Source organism: Oncorhynchus mykiss, chromosome 31 (genome assembly GCF_013265735.2).
Source record: "Oncorhynchus mykiss isolate Arlee chromosome 31, USDA_OmykA_1.1, whole genome shotgun sequence".
NCBI lineage: Eukaryota > Metazoa > Chordata > Actinopteri > Salmoniformes > Salmonidae > Oncorhynchus > Oncorhynchus mykiss.
This window is the reverse complement of record NC_050571.1, coordinates 8722669-8746592: the sequence shown is the minus strand read 5'-3', so window position 1 is coordinate 8746592 and position 23924 is coordinate 8722669. Positions and strand designations below refer to the sequence as shown.

General features: G+C 44.8%; 1 protein-coding gene across 4 annotated transcripts in view; it reads right to left on the bottom strand.

The window, feature by feature from the left end:
- Positions 1-1922: 1922 nt before the first annotated feature.
- LOC110504544 (proton-coupled amino acid transporter 1) overlaps positions 1923-23924 on the bottom strand; it is a 62839-nt gene continuing 40837 nt past the window's right edge. For all 4 annotated transcript variants that reach the window (XM_036969757.1, XM_036969760.1, XM_036969759.1 and 1 more), the window contains one exon: positions 1923-4650. In XM_036969757.1, coding sequence (XP_036825652.1) covers positions 4376-4650 — 275 coding nt within the window. In that variant the 3' untranslated portion in view covers positions 1923-4375. The remainder of the gene's footprint in view (positions 4651-23924) is intronic.

The following is a 23924-nucleotide window of genomic DNA, read 5'->3' as shown; positions in this document are numbered from 1 at the left end:
TGGCCAGACAGAAGCCACTCCTCAGTAAAAGGCACACGCAAAAGGCACATGCAAAAGGCACCTAAAGACTCTCAGACCAAGAGAAACCAGATTCTCTGGTCTGATGAAAATAAAATTGCACTCTTTGGCCTAAATGCCAAGCATCACGTCTGGAGGAAACCTGCCATCATCCCTACAGTGAAGCATGCTTTTGGCAGCATCATGCTGTGGGGATGTTTTTTAGCGGCAGGGACTGGGAGAATAGTCAGGGTCAAGGGAAAGATGAACAGAGCAAAGTACAGAGAGATCCTTGATGAAAACCTGATCCAGAGCGCTCATGACCTGACTGGGGAGAAGGTTTACCTTCCAACAGGACAATGACCGTAAGCACATGGCCAAGACAACACAGGAGTGACTTCGGGAAAGGTCTCTGAATGTCCTTGAGTGACCCAGCCAGAGCTCGGACTTGAACCCGATCAAACATGTCTAGAGAGACCTGAAAATATCTGTACAGCGAAGCTCCCCATCCAACCTGACAGAGATTGAGAGGATCTGCAGAGAAGAATGGGAGGAACTCCCCAAATACAGGTGTGCCAAGCTTGTAACGTCATACCCAAGAAGACTCGTGGCTATAATCACTGCTAAAGGTGCATTAACAAAGTACTAAGTAAAGGGTCTGAATACTTATGTAAAAGTGCTATTTTCATTTTATATAAAAAAAAATTTAAACATTTTTTTTGCAGTGTCATTATGGGGTATTGTGTGTACATTGATGAGGGGAAAAAAACGATTTCATCAATTTTAGAATAAGGCTGTAACGTAATTTTTTGGGGAAAAAGTCAAGGGGTCTGAATACCTTCCGAAGGCACTGTATGTTGTTCATCGAACTGATGGACAACCTGATATATACAAATGGGCGTGTTCGAGATAATCAAATCTGATGCATTGTGGGTAAATGGTGACTGACGCACTGATCTACAAATAATAGGCTGTGTTCGAGAGAATCGAATCTGATGCATTGTGGGTAAATGGTGACTGACGCACTGATCTACAAATAATAGGCTGTGTTCGAGACAATCAAATCCATGATGCATTGTGGGTAAATTGTGACTCATTGTGTTCATGCATACATAATCTATGAGGAGAATCACTTAGCTTGACAGCAACTTTTCTAGAAGCTGTGCGGTGCCATTTTCGCTATATTTATCCCCACGTGCGCCTGGCCCCCTAGCAATTTAAATTTCAGCCCCTCGCCATTTGAGTGACAAACTAGGAAGACACACACACAGTAGAGTGAGGGAGATAGAGAACAATGATGTGGTGTACATATGACGTAGTAGGCCATTTTTGGGGACCACCTTTGGCTCGTGGGCACTACTTTCAGAACTATTGGCTAAAAAGTATGTAAAAGTAGCGGCGAGTATCTTTAATTGAGTTCTTTGATGGAGAGAGAGACCAGTGAACGAGCCCCCCCTCCCTCTGCATCCTAAATGGCACCCGATTCCATATATAGTGCACTACGTATAACCAGGGCCCATTGGACTCTGGTCAGAAGTAGTGCACTACGTATAACCAGGGCCCATTGGACTCTGGTCAGAAGTAGTGCACTACGTATTACCAGGGCCCATTGGACTCTGGTCAGAAGTAGTGCACTACGTATAACCAGGGCCCATTGGACTCTGGTCAGAAGTAGTGCACTATGAAGGAACTAGGGTGCCTTTTGGGACGCAGATGAATTCCCGTCAACACTACAACAAGCATCAAAACAAATCAAATAGAAATAAATGCATTTGTATAATATCCAGAAGTGTGAACCTTTTCATTAAGCCTGTAATGAAATAAAAACAATATATATATATGTATGTATATATATATTATTTTTTACATGTTCATGATCACGACAAAAAGACCCCTTATTAAATGCTCAGCAGTATTTTCTCATGGACAATTCAGAATACTAGATTTTTATTTACAATAAAGTCCAAACTCAACAATAGATCAAAACTTGCCATTGTTCAAAGCTAGTTGAAAAAAGTGGCAATCAGTTCAGTTCTCCCAATGCCATGTGGTATCACCATGACATCCAACCCACTCTAAACTGGGCCCATTCAGTACAACCCACTCTAAACTGAGCACATTCAGTCCCACCCACTCTAAACTGGGCCCATTCAGTCCAACCCACTCTAAACTGGGCCCATTCAGTCCAACCCACTCTAAACTGAGCACATTCAGTCCAACCCACTCTAAACTGGGCCCATTCAGTCCAACCCACTCTAAACTGAGCACATTCAGTCCAACCCACTCTAAACTGAGCACATTCAGTCCAACCCACTCTAAACTGAGCACATTCAGTCCAACCCACTCTAAACTGGGCCCATTCAGTCCAACCCACTCTAAACTGAGCACATTCAGTCCAACCCACTCTAAACTGGGCCCATTCAGTCCAACCCACTCTAAACTGAGCACATTCAGTCCAACCCACTCTAAACTGAGCACATTCAGTCCAACCCACTCTAAACTGGGCCCATTCAGTCCAACTCACTCTAAACTGAGCACATTCAGTCCAACCCACTCTAAACTGGGCCCATTCAGTCCAACCCACTCTAAACTGGGCCCATTCAGTCCAACCCACTCTAAACTGAGCACATTCAGTCCAACCCACTCTAAACTGGGCCCATTCAGTCCAACTCACTCTAAACTGAGCACATTCAGTCCAACCCACTCTAAACTGGGCCCATTCAGTCCAACCCACTCTAAACTGGGCCCATTCAGTCCAACCCACTCTAAACTGAGCACATTCAGTCCAACCCACTCTAAACTAGGCCCATTCAGTCTAAAAACTCAAGAAAACAGTTGGCACAACCGAGACAAGTGATAAAATAAATGCTGCCTAAATAAAAAAATAGAGCATGATGAATAAATCCAGTGCCCAACTTGAGACAAATGTAATAAATGAAAGCACCAACATAAATGACCTCAACTGAGGAATAACACATGGTATTAGCTCCACAATATACACATCATTTGGTCATATTTCTTTACAGTCCCTTAAGTTAATCAGTATTACAGTAGGTGATCTGGACAGCTTGACTTGAAACATGTAAATGATGCTTTTCCTTTTAAAAAACTAAAAAATTCCATTCAACTATTACATCTTTTTGTCTCTCAATTTGTAGTCAGGAACTGTATCAAATTTGTAGTCAGGAAACTGTATTCAATTTGTAGTCAGGAAACTGTATTCAATTTGTAGTCAGGAAACTGTATTCAATTTGTAATCCGGAAACTGTATTCAATTTGTAGTCAGGAAACTGTATTTAATTTGTAGTCAGGAAACTGTATTCAATTTGTAGTCAGGAAACTGTATTCAATTTGTAGTCAGGAAACTGTATTCAATTTGTAGTCAGGAAACTGTATTCAATTTGTAGTCAGGAAACTGTATTCAATGTCAATGTCATAGCTACATGTGCAGCAGTAATGATGATGGTGATTGTCAGACTACAGGTTGTAGTGTTCTGATAGTCATATTAAACACGGTCAGTCATTTACCATTCTATTGGAAATACTGTAGTTAAAACAAGGCCTTTATAGAATTATGATACGAATCAAAATGGAACTTAACTGTTATGTAAATGCTATTTTATCACTTGGACAACTTCCAGGATGTATTTCAACAGAACGTCTAACAATAATGAGTATTTCTATTAGTACCTTGTTTTAACAATAATAAATGTTACGAGAATGTGATTGCTCAATATTCAATGATTTGGCTAAATTATTCAACATAAAATAATAAAACATGCAAGATAGGTGCTCTTGCGGCATGGAAAAGTTTAAAAAATATATATAAAAAGCACACCATAAAAATAAGAAGTTAAAAGCATGGAAGCTCATAAGGCACAGAGAGAATGATGCTCGTGTCATAGGGCGGAAACCATTGGACCAGCGCCGTCCGGGTTTGGCCGGAGTAGGCCGTCAGTGTAAATAAGAATTTGTTACTTAACTGACTTGCCTAGTTAAATAAAGGTTAAATAAAATAAAATGTGTTATCTTCTTGGCTATACGGTTACTGTAACAATTAGTTGGTTTACACTTATATTCCATTAAATAATTGCTCCACAGCGACCAATAACCACAACAGTAAGCAGACTCACAATATCAATAAATGTTTAATCAATGGACAATGGAGCAAGTGAGAAAAACACATGTCTGAAGTCAGGGTGAAGACATCTTTTAACTGCGATCGTTTGACAGCAGTGGAGGCTGGTGTCACTAAATCGAAGGAAGGTACCATCCATACTAAAAATGAGCCTGTCTTCAGATTTTATCCACCCACCAGCCTCCACTGTTTGCCAGACCAACCACTGTCAAGATATCCTCCTCTTCCTCACTAAATCTCTCACTGGACCTGGAAGAAGGTCACATCCAGATTGTCATGTCTGCCGTTGCGTTTGATGATCTCTGTGATGGATATATAGGTGCCGGTGATGAAGCCAAGGAAGCCGATGACAGAGATCAGGGTGTTCTTGACGATGACCCAGGGAGACAGACCTTCGTTGTGGTAGGTGAGGATCTGGAGGAGTGGAGGGAAGATGAGAGCCAGGAAACTGCTGCTAACGGACCCCACTAAGGAGATGACCAGGTCCAGCTGGGGGATCAATATGGCCAGGACACCTGGGGAGAAAGAGACAGAACCATTACATCCTCTGGGGAGGGGGGGGGCGGGGCAGAACCATTACATCCTCTGGGGGGGAATGGGGGGGGGGGGGGGGAACAGAACCATTACATCCTCTGGGGGGGGGGGGACAGAACCATTACATCCTCTGGGGGGGGGGGGGGGGGGGGGGCAGAACCATTACATCCTCTGGGGGGGAATGGGGGGGGAACAGAACCATTACATCCTCTGGGGGGGGGGGGGGGGGGGGGCAGAACCATGACATCCTCTGCGGGGGAATGGGGGGGGGAACAGAACCATTACATCCTCTGGGGGGGGACAGAACCATTACATCCTCTGGGGGGGGGACAGAACCATTACATCCATTACATCCAGGGTCCAAGGGGGGGGGGGGGGGGGGCAGAACCACATCTCTTGCTCTATACAGGTAGGGTGAGGGGTGAGGGGTCGGGGATGAGATGAGATGAGACGCAAATGAACACACAGAGTCACCTCTTTCTCTTACCTGGGGAGGTAGGAAGGGGCGAGGGGGAATGAAATGAACAGCATAAAAAAAGTACATTGAAAAAACAACAACTACCAAAGAAACATAATTGTTATTGACTGTGTTTTTCCATGTCTGTGGGGCTGGTCGGTGGCCTTCCGGTGCTAGGAGACAACTGGGGATCACCCATCTTCATCTGTTGCTAAGGAGATTGATGTGATGTGATGTGAAAAGGAACAGGGGAGGGGCAGCTGTGGCAGCCCAAATAAGTTGAGTTGCCGTGCCAATGTCACGCTGTTCCACTACCCAGCTCCTCTCTGATCCCCTCACAAACCAACCACCTAACGAGACGCTCGGAGAGCGTGCGAAACCAATCAGTTCCCTTAAAAGCCCGGTGAACACTTTCCTAATATTGAGTTACACCCCCTTGCCCTCAGAACAGCCTCAATTCCTCAGTGCATGGACTCTACAAGGAGTTGAAAGTGTTCCACAGGGATGCTGGCCCATGTTGACTCCAATGCTTCCCACAGTTGTGTTAAGTTGGCTGGATGCCCATTGGGTAGTGGACCATTCTTGATACACACCGGAAACTGTTGAGCGTGAAAAACCCAACAGCGTTGCAGTCCTTGACACAAACTAGTGCGCCTGGCACCTACTACCATACACCTACTTCAATATTTTGCCCATTCACTCTCTGAATGGCAGACGTTCACAGTCCATGTCTCAGTTGTCTCAAGGCTTAAAAAAAACTAATTTAACCAGTCTCCTCTCCTTAAATCTACACTGATTGAAATGGATTTAACAAGTGACATCAATAAGGGATCATAGCTTCACCTGGTCAGTCTGTAATGGAAAGAGCAGCTGTTCCTGATGTTTTATACACTCAGTATATTTTCAACATTATGAGGTTGGAATAATACTGTGCAATTGTGAAAATATAATAAATGCCCTTTTAGTGTGAGAGCTGATTGAAAATAATGTCTGAAATTTGAGCCTGTTTTGGTGGGAGGGAGTTTTGGCCTTCCATGGTGACATCACCAGGCGGTAAATTAATTATTAGAGAACAATAAACAATAAAAATAGTTCCAAACCTCTCTTCCAATAACATATCATTTTATTGTCATCAAGGCAAAGGGTGGCTACTTTGAAGAAAATATATTTTGATTTGTTTAACACTTTTTTGGTTACAACATGATTCCATATGTGTTATTTCACAGTGTTGATGTCTAGACTATTATTGTACCATGTAGAAAATAGTAACAATAAAGAAAAACCCCTTGAATGAGTAGGCGTGTCCAAACTTTTGACTGGTACTGTATATGCATGTACAGGTTCTGTTGAGTGGAATCTGAGACAAGGATAATATGACAAAACAGGGACACAGCCTTCACGTTCACTGTTGAGGCAGGGTAGCCTCGTGGTTAGAGGCAAGTAGCCTCGTGGTTAGAGGCAGGTAGCCTTGTGGTTAGAGGCAGGGTAGCCTCGTGGTTAGAGACTGGTAGCCTCGTGGTTAGAGGCAGGGTAGCCTCGTGGTTAGAGGCAGGTAGCCTCGTGGTTAGAGGCAGGTAGCCTCGTGGTTAGAGGCAGGGAGCCTCGTGGTTAGAGGCAGGGTAGCCTCGTGGTTAGAGACAGGGTAGCCTCGTGGTTAGAGGCAGGTAGCCTCGTGGTTAGAGGCAGGGCAGCCTCGTGGTTAGAGGCAGGGCAGCCTCGTGGTTAGAGGCAGGTAGCCTCGTGGTTAGAGGAAGGTAGCCTCGTGGTTAGAGGCAGGGTAGCCTCGTGGTTAGAGACAGGGCAGCCTCGTGGTTAGAGGCAGGTAGCCTCGTGGTTAGAGGCAGGTAGCCTCGTGGTTAGAGGCAGGGTAGCCTCGTGGTTAGAGGCAGGTAGCCTCGTGGTTAGAGGCAGGTAGCCTCGTGGTTAGAGGCAGGGTAGCCTCGTGGTTAGAGGCAGGTAGCCTCGTGGTTAGAGGCAGGGTAGCCTCGTGGTTAGAGGCAGGTAGCCTCGTGGTTAGAGGCAGGTAGCCTCGTGGTTAGAGGCAGGTAGCCTCGTGGTTAGAGGCAGGTAGCCTCGTGGTTAGAGCGTTGGACTAGTAACTGAAAGGTTGCAAGATCGAATCCCTGAGCCAACAAGGTAAAAATCTGTCGTTCTGCCCCTGAACAAGGCAGTTAACCCTCTTCATGACTGTCTTGGTGTGTTTGGACCATGGTAGTTTGTTGGTAATGTGGACCCCAAGGAACTTAAAAAAAAACTCTCGACCCGCTCCACTTCAGCCCCGTCAATGTTAAATGGGGGCCTGTTTGGCTCGTCTTTTCCTGTAGGTCCACGATCAGCTTCTTTGTCTAGCTCACAATGAGGGAGAGATTGTTGTCCTGGCACCACACTGCCAGGTCTCTGACCTCATCCCTATAGGCTGTCTCATTGTTGTGTCATGGCAAACGTAATGATGGTGTTGGAGTCATGCTTGGCCACGCAGTTGTGTGTGAACTGGGAGTACAGGAGGGGACTAAGCACGCACCCCTGAGGGGTCCCAGTGTTGCGGATCAGCATGGTGGATGTGTTGTTACCTACCCTTACCACCTGGGGGCGGTCAGGAAGTTCAGGATCCAGTTGCATAGGGAGGTGTTTAGACTCAGGGTCCTTAGCTTTGTGGGCACTATGGTGTTGAATGCTGCGCTGTAGTCAATGAACAGCATTCTCACATAAGTGTTCCTTTTGTTCAGGTGGGAAAGGGCAGTGTGGAGTGCGACTGAGATTGCATCATCTATGGATCTGTTGGGGCGGTATGTGAATTGGAGTGGGTGTAGGGTTTCCGGGATGATGGTGTTGATGTGAGTCATGACCAGCCTTTCAAAGCACTTCCTGGCTACCTACGTGAGTGCTACGGGGCGGTAATCATTTAGGCAGGTTACCTTCCCTTTCTTCGGCACAGGGACTACGGTGGCATTACAGACTCGGTCAGGGAGAGGTTGAAAATGTCAGTGAAGACACTTGCCAGTTGGTCCGCGCACGCTTTGAGTACACGTCCTGGTAATCCGGCCTTGTGAATGTTGACCTGTTTAAAGGTCTTGCTCACATGTGCTACGGAGAGCGTGATCACACAATCATCTTGAACAGCTGGTGCAGTCATGCATGCTTCAGTGTTGCTTGCCTTGAAGCCAGTATAAAAAGGCATTTAGCTCATCTGGCAGGCTCACGTCACTGGACAGCACGCAGCTGGGGTTCCCTTTGTAGTTCCTAATAGTTTGCAAGCCCTGCCACATCCTTACTCCTGTATTGACGCTCTGCCTGTTTGATGGTTCATCTGAGGGCATTGCGGAATTTCTTATAAGCGTCCGGAATAGTGTTCCGCTCCTTGAAAGCGGCAACTCTAGCCTTTAGCTCGGTGCAGATGTTGCCTGTAATCCATGGCTTCTGGTTGGGATATGTACGTACGGTCACTGTGGGACGACGCCGTCGATGCACTTATTAATGAAGCCGGTGACTGATTCTTTAATATTAGACATCGCGCACCAGCAGTTAATGACAAATAGACACACATCGCAACCCCTTGTCTTACCAGACGTAGCTGTCCTGTCCTGCAGATGCACGGAAAACCCAGCCAGCTCTATATTATTTGTGTCGTCGTTCAGCCACGACTCAGTGAAACAAGATATTTAAAAAGTGTATTTCCTGTTGGAAGGCTAATCTCGAACGGAGATAATCTAGTTTATTCTCCAGTGATTGGCCAATAGAACGGATGGTGGAGGCGGGTTAACCCAAAGGCACCCCTATTTCCGTCTTTTCTTCATGCTAATGATGGTGATTTGAGCTTGGTCTCGGGAAGCAGTATATCCTTCGCGTTGGACCGGCGCCATTACATTTAAATGATTTTCAATGTCCGTAGTTTATGCCTGCCCATACCATAACCCCACCATGGGGCAGGGCACTCTGTTCACAACGTTGACATCAGCAAATCGCTCACCCACACCATGCCATACACGTGGGTCTGCGGTTGTGAGGCCGGTTGGATGTACTGCCAAATTCTCTAAACAACGGAGGCGGCTTATGGTAGAGAAATTAACATGAAATTCTCTGGCAACAGCTCTGGTGGAATTTCCTGCAGTCAGCATGCCAATTACACAATCCCTCAAAACTTGAGACATCTGTGGCATTGTGTTGTGTGACAAAACTGCATATTTTAGAGTGGCCTTTTATTATCCCCAGCACAAGGTGCACCTGTGTAATGCTCATGCCTTTTAAATCAGCTTCTTGATATGTTTCACCGGACAGGTGGGTGGATTATCTTGGTAAAGGAGGGACGTAAACACATTTGTGCCCAAAATTTGAGAGAAATACATTTTTTTGTGCGTTTGGCTTCTGGGATCTTTTATTTTATTTCATCTCATGAAACATGGGACCAACACTTTACATGTTGTGTTTATATTTTTGTTCAGTTTATATCTCTCAAAGGGAGGGATAAATAAATTAAAATGTTCCCTGCTCAGTGTTCATGTACATTTATTGTGAAACCATGATTGAAATAATTGCATGTATACATTTTGGGTACTATGGGTATAATAGAGTCATGCAGAAGCAGCAAGATTGTGAATGAGGTTCAAAAACAGGCTCATTTGCTATTTTTAGTTTGTGTTTCTTTATTCTCAACACAGGGCTCTTGTCAGGTTTATTCACAACACAGAGAAATCCCTTTTCTACAGTTACTCTACTCGTTACAGCTTAACTTTCAATCTAACATGGTCTGAGAGAGAAAGAGGAGAAGAGCTACCATGGCTGAGAGAGACAGAGGAGAAGAGCTACCATGGCTGAGAGAGAAGAGAGGAGAAGAGCTACCATGGCTGAGAGAGACAGAGGAGAAGAGCTACCATGGCTGAGAGAGACAGAGGAGAAGAGCTACCATGGCTGAGAGAGACAGAGGAGAAGAGCTACCATGGCTGAGAGAGAAGAGAGGAGAAGAGCTACCATGGCTGAGAGAGAAGAGAGGAGAAGAGCTACCATGGCTGAGAGAGAAGAGAGGAGATTAGCTACCATGGCTGAGAGAGACAGAGGAGAAGAGATACCATGGCTGAGAGAGTGAGAGAAGAGCTACCATGGCTGAGAGAGACAGAGGAGAAGAGCTACCATGGCTGAGAGAGTGAGAGCGCCTGAGAGAGTGAGAGAAGAAGACCTACCATGGCTGAGAGAGTGAGAAAAGTGCTACCATGGCTGAGAGAGAAAGATCACCTGAGAGAGTGAGAGAAGAAGCGCACCCACGCAGGGGTGAAAATCAGTTCAGGCTGGTTTTTCAAATGCAGACACATTCTCTAAAATGGACGAACAAGCGCCACCCACTAATCACAGTATCATCAATGGACACACGGACAGCAAATGCTTTTAAAGAAGTACCTAACCAACACAACATGTCATTTTCATCAGATCAGATGCACTGCTATTACTAAAAACCTCAACACAGGAATGTCCATCCACAGTAGAACTGAAAACACACACTAGATAGGTCATTGGAGCGACCTTTACCCTTTCCTCCCTCTGCATTCTCTGAACACTCAGAGACCCGCCGTGTTCTTTAACCCAGGTGTCACTTTGATCTTGGGGTACTTTCTCTTCGTGAGGGAAGAAGAGAGGACAAATGAGGAGGGATTAGGTTTGTGTGCAGAGGGTCTGTTGCCCTTCCTAGATCTGTAGGGGGGTGACAGGGTGCATGTGTCTCTCTCTGTGTGTGTGTGTGTGTGTGTGTGTGTGTGTGGACACTATCCTCCTCAGATTGGTCGACCAGGTCCCGGATGCAAGGACACCCCTCTGGTCGCGTGTCATGGCTCTCTGCCCCTGTCCTCTCAGACAAGTTAGAGGTCTAAGGAGGCTCACGCAACATCCTGTTTCCATCAAGAGACACAGCAACAGACACGCTAGCCTCGTCATCCTGAGGCCTGCAGCACAGAGGTTTAGTACCCTGGGAATTATTGCCTTCCTCATCCACCATTTTGTTTTAATCTGAAAGATCACTTACCACAATATCTTTGCACTAGTTGGCTGCACCAAAACTCCAGTATGTTATTTTTTTTGTTGTTGTTACATAATAGCTTGTTCTCCATCTTCTTATTAAATAGGGAGCCAATTGATTTTCAGCACTTTTATTTCTATGACTGATCAAAACTCGTTTTCTCGTGGCTCTCACTCGTCCCTCTGCAGCAGATATATTTGGACCACGGAATGGCAATAAAAATCACAGTATAGAATCGCAATACATATGATATCCGCACATAACTATGGTGATAATATGCTATTGGTGAGGTACCGGACAATTTCCAGCCCTAAATGATACCCTTGGATATAACTAAACTTTATACGTTTTGAATTTCATTCACTGTAATTAACTTGGTAAGGTTTGAAAGAAGCTACATGGACTGTAGTCAGAAACGGACAGTGGCTGCTCTGAAAGTTTACAACACGTTTCTGACAGTGTTTTTTAGCCCCTTTACAAGGAAGTTCAAAGTGCAACTAGAGATTTCTGATCGTATGCACTTTTTTTCCTCGACTGAGAAAGACAAACCATGTTCTTTTGTTGTCGTTGTCGTCCAGTTAGAAGCAGGCTACAAGCTCAAAAGAACTGGGAGCATAAAAGTAGATTATACCGAATAAATATCGCGTCAAACCAGCCACTCAACTCCATTGAACATACAGACAAACTTCTGGGATGAGACAAAGAGAGCTGCAGAGCGCAACAAAGACAAGCTCATCTCCAGAGAATCCAGGATACAGATCTTTTGGTTTTCAATGTGAAAGGATCTATACAAAAGCCTTTCCTTCATCCTGTGTGTGTATATATATATATATATATATATATATATATATATATATATATATATATATATATATATATATATATATATATATATATAACTCCATCCATTGAATGTAAAGTACTGCTAGCCAATGGAGAGGATGTGTCTTTGTGTTTTGGCCGTACATCGTACAAAATCGGCTCATTCACTCAAATTAGCCGAGAAGCTACACTGAATAATCTAGAAAATGTCCCGCAGACATAAAGTGGCACATACTGTACATGTACTCCACCGTAGTGCCTTATCAATATGCATTGTGACAGCTAAGGGCAGAGCTCATCTGCATACCATGTTTCATACAATAACAATCACACCAACAAGAGGAGAGAAAGACCTGGCAGTCAAGCAGAGGAGTAAAAGAAGAAGGGGAAGGACAGAGAGGACGGGGTGTTTCAGGGGTATGGAAGGACAGAGAGGACGGGGTGTTTCAGGGGTATGGAAGGACAGAGAGGACGGGGTGTTTCAGGGATATGGAAGGACAGAGGACAGGGTGTTTCAGGGGTATGGAAGGACAGAGGACAGGGTGTTTCAGGGGTATGGAAGGACAGAGGACAGGGTGTTTCAGGGGTATGGAAGGACAGAGGACAGGGTGTTTCAGGGGTATGGAAGGACAGAGAGGACAGGGTGTTTCAAGGGTATGGAAGGACAGAGAGGACGGGGTGTTTCAGGGGTATGGAAGGACAGAGGACGGGGTGTTTCAGGGGTATGGAAGGACAGAGGACGGGGTGTTTCAGGGGTATGGAAGGACAGAGGACGGGGTGTTTCAGGGGTATGGAAGGACAGAGGACAGGGTGTTTCAGGGGTATGGAAGGACAGAGGACAGGGTGTTTCAGGGGTATGGAAGGACAGAGAGGACAGGGTGTTTCAAGGGTATGGAAGGACAGAGAGGACGGGGTGTTTCAGGGGTATGGAAGGACAGAGAGGACGGGGTGTTTCAGGGGTATGGAAGGACAGAGAGGACGGGGTGTTTCAGGGGTATGGAAGGACAGAGAGGACGGGGTGTTTCAGGGGTATGGAAGGACAGAGGACGGGGTGTTTCAGGGGTATGGAAGGACAGAGAGGACAGGGTGTTTCAAGGGTATGGAAGGACAGAGAGGACGGGGTGTTTCAGGGGTATGGAAGGACAGAGAGGATGGGGTGTTTCAGGGGTATGGAAGGACAGAGAGGACGGGGTGTTTCAGGGGTATGGAAGGACAGAGGACAGGGTGTTTCAGGGGTATGGAAGGACAGAGGACGGGGTGTTTCAGGGGTATGGAAGGACAGAGAGGACAGGGTGTTTCAGGGGTATGGAAGGACAGGATGTTTCAGGGGTATGGAAGGACAGAGGACAGGGTGTTTCAGGGGTATGGAAGGACAGAGGACAGGGTGTTTCAGGGGTATGGAAGGACAGAGAAGACAGGGTGTTTCAGGGGTATGGAAGGACAGAGGACAGGGTGTTTCAGGGGTATGGAAGGACAGAGAGGACAGGGTGTTTCAGGGGTATGGAAGGACAGAGGACAGGGTGTTTCAGGGGTATGGAAGGACAGAGAGGACAGGGTGTTTCAGGGGTATGGAAGGACAGAGGACGGGGTGTTTCAGGGGTATGGAAGGACAGAGAGGACAGGGTGTTTCAGGGGTATGGAAGGACAGAGAGGACAGGGTGTTTCAGGGGTATGGAAGGACAGACGACAGGGTGTTTCAGGGGTATGGAAGGACAGAGGACGGGGTGTTTCAGGGGTATGGAAGGACAGAGGACGGGGTGTTTCAGGGGTATGGAAGGACAGAGAGGAATGGAATGATCTGAAACATGATGAGTGTGTTGAATCAAACGGCACAGCTGTTACAGCTCTTCAAACGAACTGAGCAATTCTTCAGGGATTTCAAAATGGAAAATTAAAGAAAATCTGCTGCCTCCTCAAACTTCAAGACATCACAGTGTGTTTTTTATCATGTCCACAGGTTTAGAGTTAGGTAGCTAACTCTACCTCAAACATGGGGGGTTGGATACTATGCCTAAATGAGGTTAGACTATGGTGGTGAGGTTTAAACTATCCCATTCAGAATACTAACTCAAAATGATCAAGTAGCCTCGTCTGGAGTTTGACGTCCCCTAATCTTAAAGGAAGAACTGATGTGGTGGCTCTTCAAGCTATACATATGTTGTAAAGGTCATTTAAATGTTGAGCTGGTAAATTGTAGTTCTTGTCAGCAGTACATTCTACAAAGGGAAACCGAGCCGCAAGCTGCCCAGTGACGCGAGTCTACCAGACAAGCTAAATGCCCTTGACGCTTGATGAAAGGCAAGCAACACTGAAGCATGCATGAGAGCACCAGCTGTTGAGGACGACTGTGTGATCATGCTCTCCGTAGCCGATGTGAGCAAGACCTTTAAACAGGTCAACAGTCACAAGGCCGTGGGGCCAGGGCGTGTACTCGGCGCATGCACGGACCAACTGGCAAGTGTCTTCACTGACATTTTCAAACTCTCCCTGACCGAGTCTGTAATACCTACATGTTTCAAGAAGACCACCATAGTCCCTGTGCCCAAGAAAGCCAAGGTAACCTGCCTAAATGTCTATTGCCCTGTAGTACTCACATCTATATCCAAGAAATGCATTGAAAGGCTGGTTCATGGCTCACATCAACACCATCCTCCCAGACCCACTCAAATTCACATACCGCCCTAACAGATCCTTAACAATCTCAATCGCACTCCACACTGCCCTTTCCCACCTGGACAAAAGGAACACCTATGTGTTCCTTTAGAATGCTGTTCATTGATTACAGCTCAGCATTCAACACCATAGTGCAACAAAGCTCATCACAAAGCTAAGGACCCTGGGACTAAACACCTCCCTCTGCAACTGGATCCTGTTCACCAACGGCCTCCAAACAGGCCCCCCATTAACATCGATGGGGCTGAAGTGGAGCGGGTCAAGAGTTTTAAATTCCTTGGTGTCCACATCACCAACAAACTACCATGGTCCAAACACACCAGGACGGTCGTGAAGAGGGCACGACAACACCTTTTCCCTCTCAGGATACTGAAAAGATTTGGCATGGGTCCCCAAATCCTCAAAAGATTCTACAGCTGCACCATCGAAAGCATCACCGCCTGGTATGGCAACTGCCTGGTATCTGACCGTAAGGCGCTACAGAGGGTAGTGTGTTCGGCCCAGTACATCCCTGGGGCCAAGCTTCCTGCCATCCAGGACCTATATACTAGGCGGGATCAAGAGGAAGGCCCAAAAAATTGTAAAAGACTCCAGTCACCCATAGACTGTTCTCTCTGCTACTGCACGGCTAGCGGTACTGGAGTGCCAAGTCTAGAACCAAAAGGCTCCTTAACAGCTTCTACCCCCAAAGCCATAAGACTGCTGAACAATGAATCAACTGGCCACCTGTATAATTTACATTGACACTCCCCCCCCCCCCCCTTTGTTTTTACACTGCTGCTACTCGCTGTTTATTATCTATGCTTAGTCACTTTACCCCTACCTACATGTACAAATGACCTCAACTAACCTGTAACCCTGCACATTGACTCAGTACTGGTACCTCCTTCCATATAGGCCTTGTTATTGTTGTCATTTTATTGTGTTACTTTTTATATATATTTTTAAACTTTAGTTTATTTTCTAAATATTTTCTTAACCAATAATGCAGTTCAAGAAATAGAGTTAAGGGCTTGTAAGTAAGCATTAAGCAGTAAGGTTGTATTCAGCGCAATGTGACAAATGAAATTGGATTCTGATTTTGATTTGAGCCAGAATGAAGGATATTTCAAAGCATCATGCTAAGAACGGACCAGTGACCGTTTGAGGAACTCTGATCCACATACAACACAAGGAGTAAGAGTCTGAAGTTAGCCTGATGGTCACTTCACTAAACACCTACTTCTATAGATTACTACTCTGAGTCAGAGATTCTAGGTCAACTGACGAAGTATCAATCCCAGATCTCACACCAAGCAACTGATTTTCATTCTCAACAGTATTACATGCAGACAGAGTGTTCATTTTTTGTTGTTGTATATAACTAGGCGAGTCAATAAGAACAAAATTCTTATTTACAATGACGGCCTACCAAAGAGGAAAAAGTCCTCCTGCTGCGACTGAAAAATAAAAAATCTAGGACAAAAACACACCACGACAAGAGAGACACCACCACAACACTACATAAAGAGAGACCTAAAGACAACAACAGAGTATGGTAGCAACATCAACATGACTACAACACGGTAGCAACACCACAAGACTACAACATGGTAGCAACACAACATGACTACAACACGGTAGCAACACAACATGACTACAACACGGTAGCAACACTACATGACTAAAACGCGGTAGCAACGCAACATGACTACAACACGGTAGCAACATCAACATGACTACAACACGGTAGCAACACAACATGACTACAACACGGTAGCAACGCAACATGACTACAACACGGTAGCAACACAACATGACTACAACACGGTAGCAACACTACATGACTAAAACGCGGTAGCAACACAACATGACTACAACACGGTAGCAACATCAACATGACTACAACACGGTAGCAACACAACATGACTACAACACGGTAGCAACGCAACATGACTACAACACGGTAGCAACACAACATGACTACAACACGGTAGCAACGCAACATGACTACAACACGGTAGCAACGCAACATGACTACAACACGGTAGCAACACAACATGACTACAACACGGTAGCAACGCAACATGACTACAACACGGTAGCAACACAACATGACTACAACACGGTAGCAACACAACATGACTACAACACGGTAGCAACACAACATGGTAGCAGCACAACATGGTAGCAGCACAACATGGTACAAACATGTTAGGCACAGACAACAGCACAAAGGGCAGAAAGGTAGAGACAACAATACATCACGAGAAGCAACATATATAGCAGCGCGAAGACATTTTCAATTACGCAATTTCCCAGATTTTTTAAATTACACCATTTCCCCCCAGATATTGGTTGGGAAATTCAACAAGTGGCCTCTCAGCTCCTAGGAGCCATGCTGCAATGGTTACAATGCTGTTTGAAAAAGTCCTCTCTCATTACAGTTTTTTTCGATTGCTAAACGACAGTGGACACAACTGGAGTCACATGTGCAAAACTCTAACTACAGTCTGCACAGCAGCAGTTCATGTGGACCAAACTCTAGTTCGTTTTTCATTGCTTGTACACAGTTTTCAAAACTCTACACACTTATCCCATGACTTTAACCACAACCTGCACAACACTGTGGATTTACAGCACTTTGTTCAAATGCTAACACACTGCTGTCAAAACTGTGAACCACACATTCAAAACGGAATAGATTTCAGCCTTGTGCCTTTCAAACACTGCTGATTGCAATTTCAGCTGAAAGGCTAAGCAGGTGTCTTGTTTTAGACTTGTTAGTGAACACACACACACACATATTACAGTATACTGTATATAGGTAGAGCTCAGAAAGACTCATTTTGGAAATGGAACAAGGAAGATGGGTTCGTGGAGGGAGAAGGGTGGCAGGGAGAGGGCGGATGCGTGGAGGAAGACAAAGAAGACAAAGAGCTGTTATTTCAGATGAAATAAGGGCTACACTTATAGACCATGTCGTGAACCATGGTCTCTCATTGAGAGAGGCAGGGTTGAGGGTGCAACCCAATCTGCAAAGATCCACAGTGGCATCTGTAATGCGAATTTTCCATCATGCAAACAGGAGAGAGTTACATCCTTACAGTAAATGAAAACATTACAGGAATCTATTTTGTATTGCAATTATAGAATATTTACACAGATATATATTACAGTGGGTTTGACTGTAAAATATATTTTTACAACAGGACCCAAAGGCTGCCCCCAACAGGGGGATAAGGAAAAATATTTTCAGATGCGCAGGAAAATGCTATTGTTGACATGGTTGTTGTCAACAATGCAATAGAACTGCGGGAGATTCAAGATAGAGTGCTGGCTGATAATGATATATTTGAAAATGTTAATTCTGTCAGCACAACAACTATTGCTCGAGTCCTAAAGAAACACCAAGTTACAATGAAACAGTTATACACTGTACCGTTCGAGAGAAACAGTGAACGGGTAAAAGAGCAAAGATACCAATATGTCCAGGTAAGACGTCTGAGGTTACGTACACAGCTATACAAAATATTTACAGTAAAAAAAAACACTAGCATTTCTACAGTAGAACTGTGCACTTACTGTTTTTCAGAGAGTAATGGAGGTGGAAGCACTGGAAAGGCCACATTCATTTGTATTTATTTATCGAAAACACGGCGCAGAGGAAGGAATGTTATAGGTCAAAGGGCCACTGTGGAGGTTCCAGGACAAAGGGGTTGAAATATCACCATGTGTGCTGCAATGTCCAATGATGGTTTGCTTCTCAACACACCACTCATTGGCCCATACAACACAGAAAGGCTTATAGCTTTCCTAGAACAGCTCTATGCTCAGCTAGTGCCAGCAGAACAGGGGGAGCCAGTAAGAAACCCACAAGTTTTTGTCATAGTTTGCGATAATGTTGCTTTTCACCACTCTGCAGCTGTCACAGATTGGTTTGCAGCACATCACAGATTTATGGTTTTGTACCTGCCTGCATATTCACCCTTCCTCAACCCAATAGAGGAGTTTTTCTCTGCCTGGAGGTGGAAAGTGTTTGGTCACCACCCACATGACCAAATGTCTCTTTTGGAAGCCATGCGTGCCGGATGTGAGGACACGAGTCCAGAGGACTGCCAGGGATGGATAAGGCACTCCAGAAGGTTCTTCCCCAGGTGCATGGCAAGAGAAAACATTAGATGTGATGTTGAAGAAAACCTGTGGCCTGATGCTAGAGAGAGGCAGGATTAGCCCCTCAATTATTTGTTCGAATTACAGTATGTACTTTTAGTTTCTACCTTTTTTTTCTCATTACTGTAATTCCGTAAATTACTACAGACTATTGAAGCAAACTGCTAATTTTCATTTACCTTAAAGAATTGTTATGTTATAAAACAAATTATAAATCATGTGAAAGAATGTCACTCTTTTCTTTGAAGAAAATATTACTTTGTATGAAGTCACTGAAATTGTTCAAACTGTAAAGATGAAAAGTTTGTATTTTCTGTATTGGTGTTTGATGCTAGTGTTTTTACTCTCAGTGTGTTCTGAGTGACAGTGTGTGTTATCTCAGTGAGGGTTGTGCATAGTGTTTGGCTGCACTGAGCGTGTTTTGAGCCATGTGTTAAGAGTTGTGTTGCTTGGAATGAGTTTTGCAGGTGATGTGAACTGTTTAGCTCAGGTGACTGTTGGTAGTGCAGACTGTAGTTAGAGTTTTGCACATGTGACTCCAGTTGTGCCCACTGTCGTTTAGCAATCAAAAAAAACTGTAAGAACAAATGAACTGGGAGGTTCATGTCCATGCCAAAAGAAAGGAAGAAATGACATATTGTCTAGGACTACACCACATTCACCATAACCTTCACCACTATACCTCACATAACCTTCTGCCATTCTACCTTCACCACCACTTTACCTCACATAACCTTCTGCCATTCTCCCTTCACCACTATACCTCACATAACCTTCTGCCATTCTACCTTCACCACCACTATACCTCACATAACCTTCTGCCATTCTCCCTTCACCACTATACCTCACATAACCTTCTGCCATTCTCCCTTCACCACTATACCTCACATAACCTTCTGCCATTCTACCTTCACCACTATACCCCACATAACCTTCTGCCATTCTACCTTCACCACTATACCTCACATAACCTTCTGCCATTCTCCCTTCACCACCACTATACCTCACATAATGCCATGCCATTCTCCCTTCACCACTATACCTCACATAACCTTCTGCCATTCTACCTTCACCACCACTATACCTCACATAACCTTCTGCCATTCTCCCTTCACCACTATACCTCACATAACCTTCTGCCATTCTCCCTTCACCACCACTATACCTCACATAACCTTCTGCCATTCTCCCTTCACCACTATACCTCACATAACCTTCTGCCATTCTCCCTTCACCACTATACCTCACATAACCTTCTGCCATTCTCCCTTCACCACTATACCTCACATAACCTTCTGCCATTCTCCCTTCACCACTATACCTCACATAACCTTCTGCCATTCTACCTTCACCACTATACCTCACATAACCTTCTGCCATTCTACCTTCACCACTATACCTCACATAACCTTCTGCCATTCTCCCTTCACCACTTTACCTCACATAACCTTCTCCCATTCTACCTTCACCACCACTATACCTCACATAACCTTCTGCCATTCTACCTTCACCACTATACCTCACATAACCTTCTGCCATTCTCCCTTCACCACTATACCTCACATAACCTTCTGCCATTCTCCCTTCACCACTATACCTCACATAATCTTCTGCCATTCTCCCTTCACCACTATACCTCACATAACCTTCTGCCATTCTACCTTCACCACTATACCTCACATAACCTTCTGCCATTCTCCCTTCACCACTATACCTCACATAACCTTCTGCCATTCTACCTTCACCACCACTATACCTCACATAACCTTCTGCCATTCTCCCTTCACCACCACTATACCTCACATAACCTTCTGCCATTCTCCCTTCACCACTATACCTCACATAACCTTCTGCCATTCTAGCTTCACCACTATACCTCACATAACCTTCTGCCATTCTACCTTCACCACCACTATACCTCACATAACCTTCTGCCATTCTCCCTTCACCACCACTATACCTCACATAACCTTCTGCCATTCTCCCTTCACCACTATACCTCACATAACCTTCTGCCATTCTCCCTTCACCACTATACCTCACATAACCTTCTGCCATTCTACCTTCACCACTATACCTCACATAACCTTCTGCCATTCTCCCTTCACCACCACTATACCTCACATAACCTTCTGCCATTCTACCTTCACCACTATACCTCACATAACCTTCTGCCATTCTCCCTTCACCACTATACCTCACATAACCTTCTGCCATTCTACCTTCACCACTATACCTCACATAACCTTCTGCCATTCTACCTTCACCACCACTATACCTCACATAACCTTCTCCCATTCTCCCTTCACCACCACTATACCTCACATAACCTTCTGCCATTCTCCCTTCACCACCACTATACCTCACATAACCTTCTGCCATTCTCCCTTCACCACTATACCTCACATAACTTTCTGCCATTCTCCCTTCACCACCACTATACCTCACATAACCTTCTGCCCTTCTACCTTCACCACTATACCTCACATAACCCTCTGCCATTCTCCCTTCACCACCACTTTACCTCACATAACCTTCTGCCATTCTCCCTTCACCACTTTACCTCACATAACCTTCTGCCATTCTCCCTTCACCACCACTATACCTCACATAACCTTCTGCCATTCTCCCTTCACCACCACTTTACCTCACATAACCTTCTGCCATTCTCCCTTCACCACCACTATACCTCACATAACCTTCTGCCATTCTCCCTTCACCACCACTATACCTCACATAACCTTCTGCCATTCTACCAATTGCATGGCTTTTAACAAGATGAATCTGAAAGCTATTTTACAAGAGATGCCACCGAGAGAAAAGAGAGAGCAACAGAGAGAGCGAAACAGAAATTGTCAGTGTTTCACAGAGAAATGTAAGGCAGAGAAATGTAAGGCAGAGAGAGAGAAAAAAATGTAAGGCAGAGAGAGAGAGAGAGAGAGAAATGTAAGGCAGAGAGAGAGAGAGAGAGAGAGAGAAATGTAAGGCAGAGAGAGAGAGAGAGAGAGAAATGTAAGGCAGAGAGAGAGAGAGAGAGAGAGAGAAATGTAAGGCAGAGAGAGAGAGAGAGAGAGAAATGTAAGGCAGAGAGAGAGAGAGAAATGTAAGGCAGAGAGAGAGAAATGTAAGGCAGAGAGAGAGAAATGTAAGGCAGAGAGAGAGAGAGAGAGAGAGAGAGAGAGAGAGAGAGAGAGAGAGAGAGAGAGAGAAACCTCTGATGAGAATAGGCTACCCTTCCTGTTGGGGGAGGACGCAGAGAGCTGTGGGTTGGCAGCACACTACATTGCTGCCTGTCATAATATGAGGGACAGACCAATCAACCTGCACATATACTCTACTGTATGCTTATTGTTATTGTTCAATGTATGGTTATTTTGACCCTTGGTTCATGTTGTTACTGTTGTCCCGTTGACAATGTTGATTATCTTAATATTGTAAATATCCAAAATAAGCTTTGCCAATATGTACATTGTTACGTCATGCCAATAAAGCAAATTTAATTTAAAATTGAGACACACACACACACACACACACACACACACACACACACACACACACACACGAGAGAGAGAGAGCGAAAGAGACACAGAGAGAAAGAGACACATTTGACCCCAATAACTACCGTGGGATATGCATCAACAGCAACCTTGGGGAAATCCTCTGCATTATCATTAACAGCAGACCCGTACATTTCCTCAGTGAAAACATTGTACTGAGCAAATGTCAAATTGGCTTTTTACCAAATTACCATACAACAGACCATGTATTCACCCTGCACACCCTAATTGACAAATAAACAAACCAAAACAAAGGCAAAGTCTTCTTATGCTTTGTTGATTTCAAAAAAGCCTTCGACTCAATTTGGCATGAGGGTCTGCTATACAAACTGATGGAAAGTGGTGTTGGGGGGAAAACATACAACATGTACACAAACAACAAGTGTGTGGTTAAAATAGGCACATTTCTTCACACAGGACCGTGGGTTTTTTTTTATTTTATTTTTTATTTGACCTTTATTTAACCAGGTAGGCTAGTTGAGAACAAGTTCTAATTTACAACTGCAACCTGGCCAAGATAAAGCAAAGCAGTTCGACACAAACAACAGAGTTACACATGGAGTAAACAATAAACAAGCCAATAAAACAATAAACAAGTCAATGACACAGTAGAAAAAATAATGTCTATATACGGTGTGTGCAAAAGGCATGAGGAGGAAGGCAATAAATAGGCCATAGGAGCGAATAATTCCAATTTAGCAGATTAACACAGGAGTGATAAATGAGCAGATGAACATGTACAGGTAGAGATACTGGTGTGCAAAAGAACAGAAAAGTAAATAAATATAAACAGTATGGGGATGAGGTAGATAAATTGGGTGGGTTATTTACAGATGGACTATGTACAGCTGCAGCGATCAGTTAGCTGCTCAAATAGCAGATGTTTAAAGTTGGTGAGGGAGATAAAAGTCTCCAACTTCTGCGATTTTTGCAATTCGTTCCAGTCACAGGCAGCAGAGAACTGGAAGGAAAGGCGGCCAAATGAGGTATTGGCTTTGGGGATGATCAGTGAGATATACCTGCTGGAACGTGTGCTATGGGTGGGCGTTGTTATCGTGACCAGTGAACTGAGATAAGGCGGAGCTTTACCTAGCATAGACTTATAGATGACCTGGAGCCAGTGGGTCTGGCGACGAATATGTAGCGAGGGCCAGCCGACTAGAGCATACAGGTCGCAGTGGTGGGTGGTATAAGGCGATTTGGTAACAAAACGGATGGCACTGTGATAGACTGCATCCAGTTTGCTGAGTAGAGTATTGGTCAAGTCAAGGATCGGTTGGATAGTCAGTTTTACTAGGGTAAGTTTGGCGGCGTGAGTGAAGGAGGCATTGTTGCGAAATAGAAAGCCGATTCTAGATTTGATTTTGGATTGGAGATGTTTAATATGAGTCTGGAAGGAGAGTTTACAGTCTAGCCAGACACCTAGGTATTTGTAGTTGTCCACATATTCTAGGTCGGAACCGTCCAGGATGGTGATGATAGTCGGGCGGGCGGGTGTGGGCAGGAATGCAGCTTAAGCCCCACCCTCTTCACCATATATATATCAACAAAATTGGCGCGGGCACTAGAACAGTCTGCAGCACCCGGCTTCAC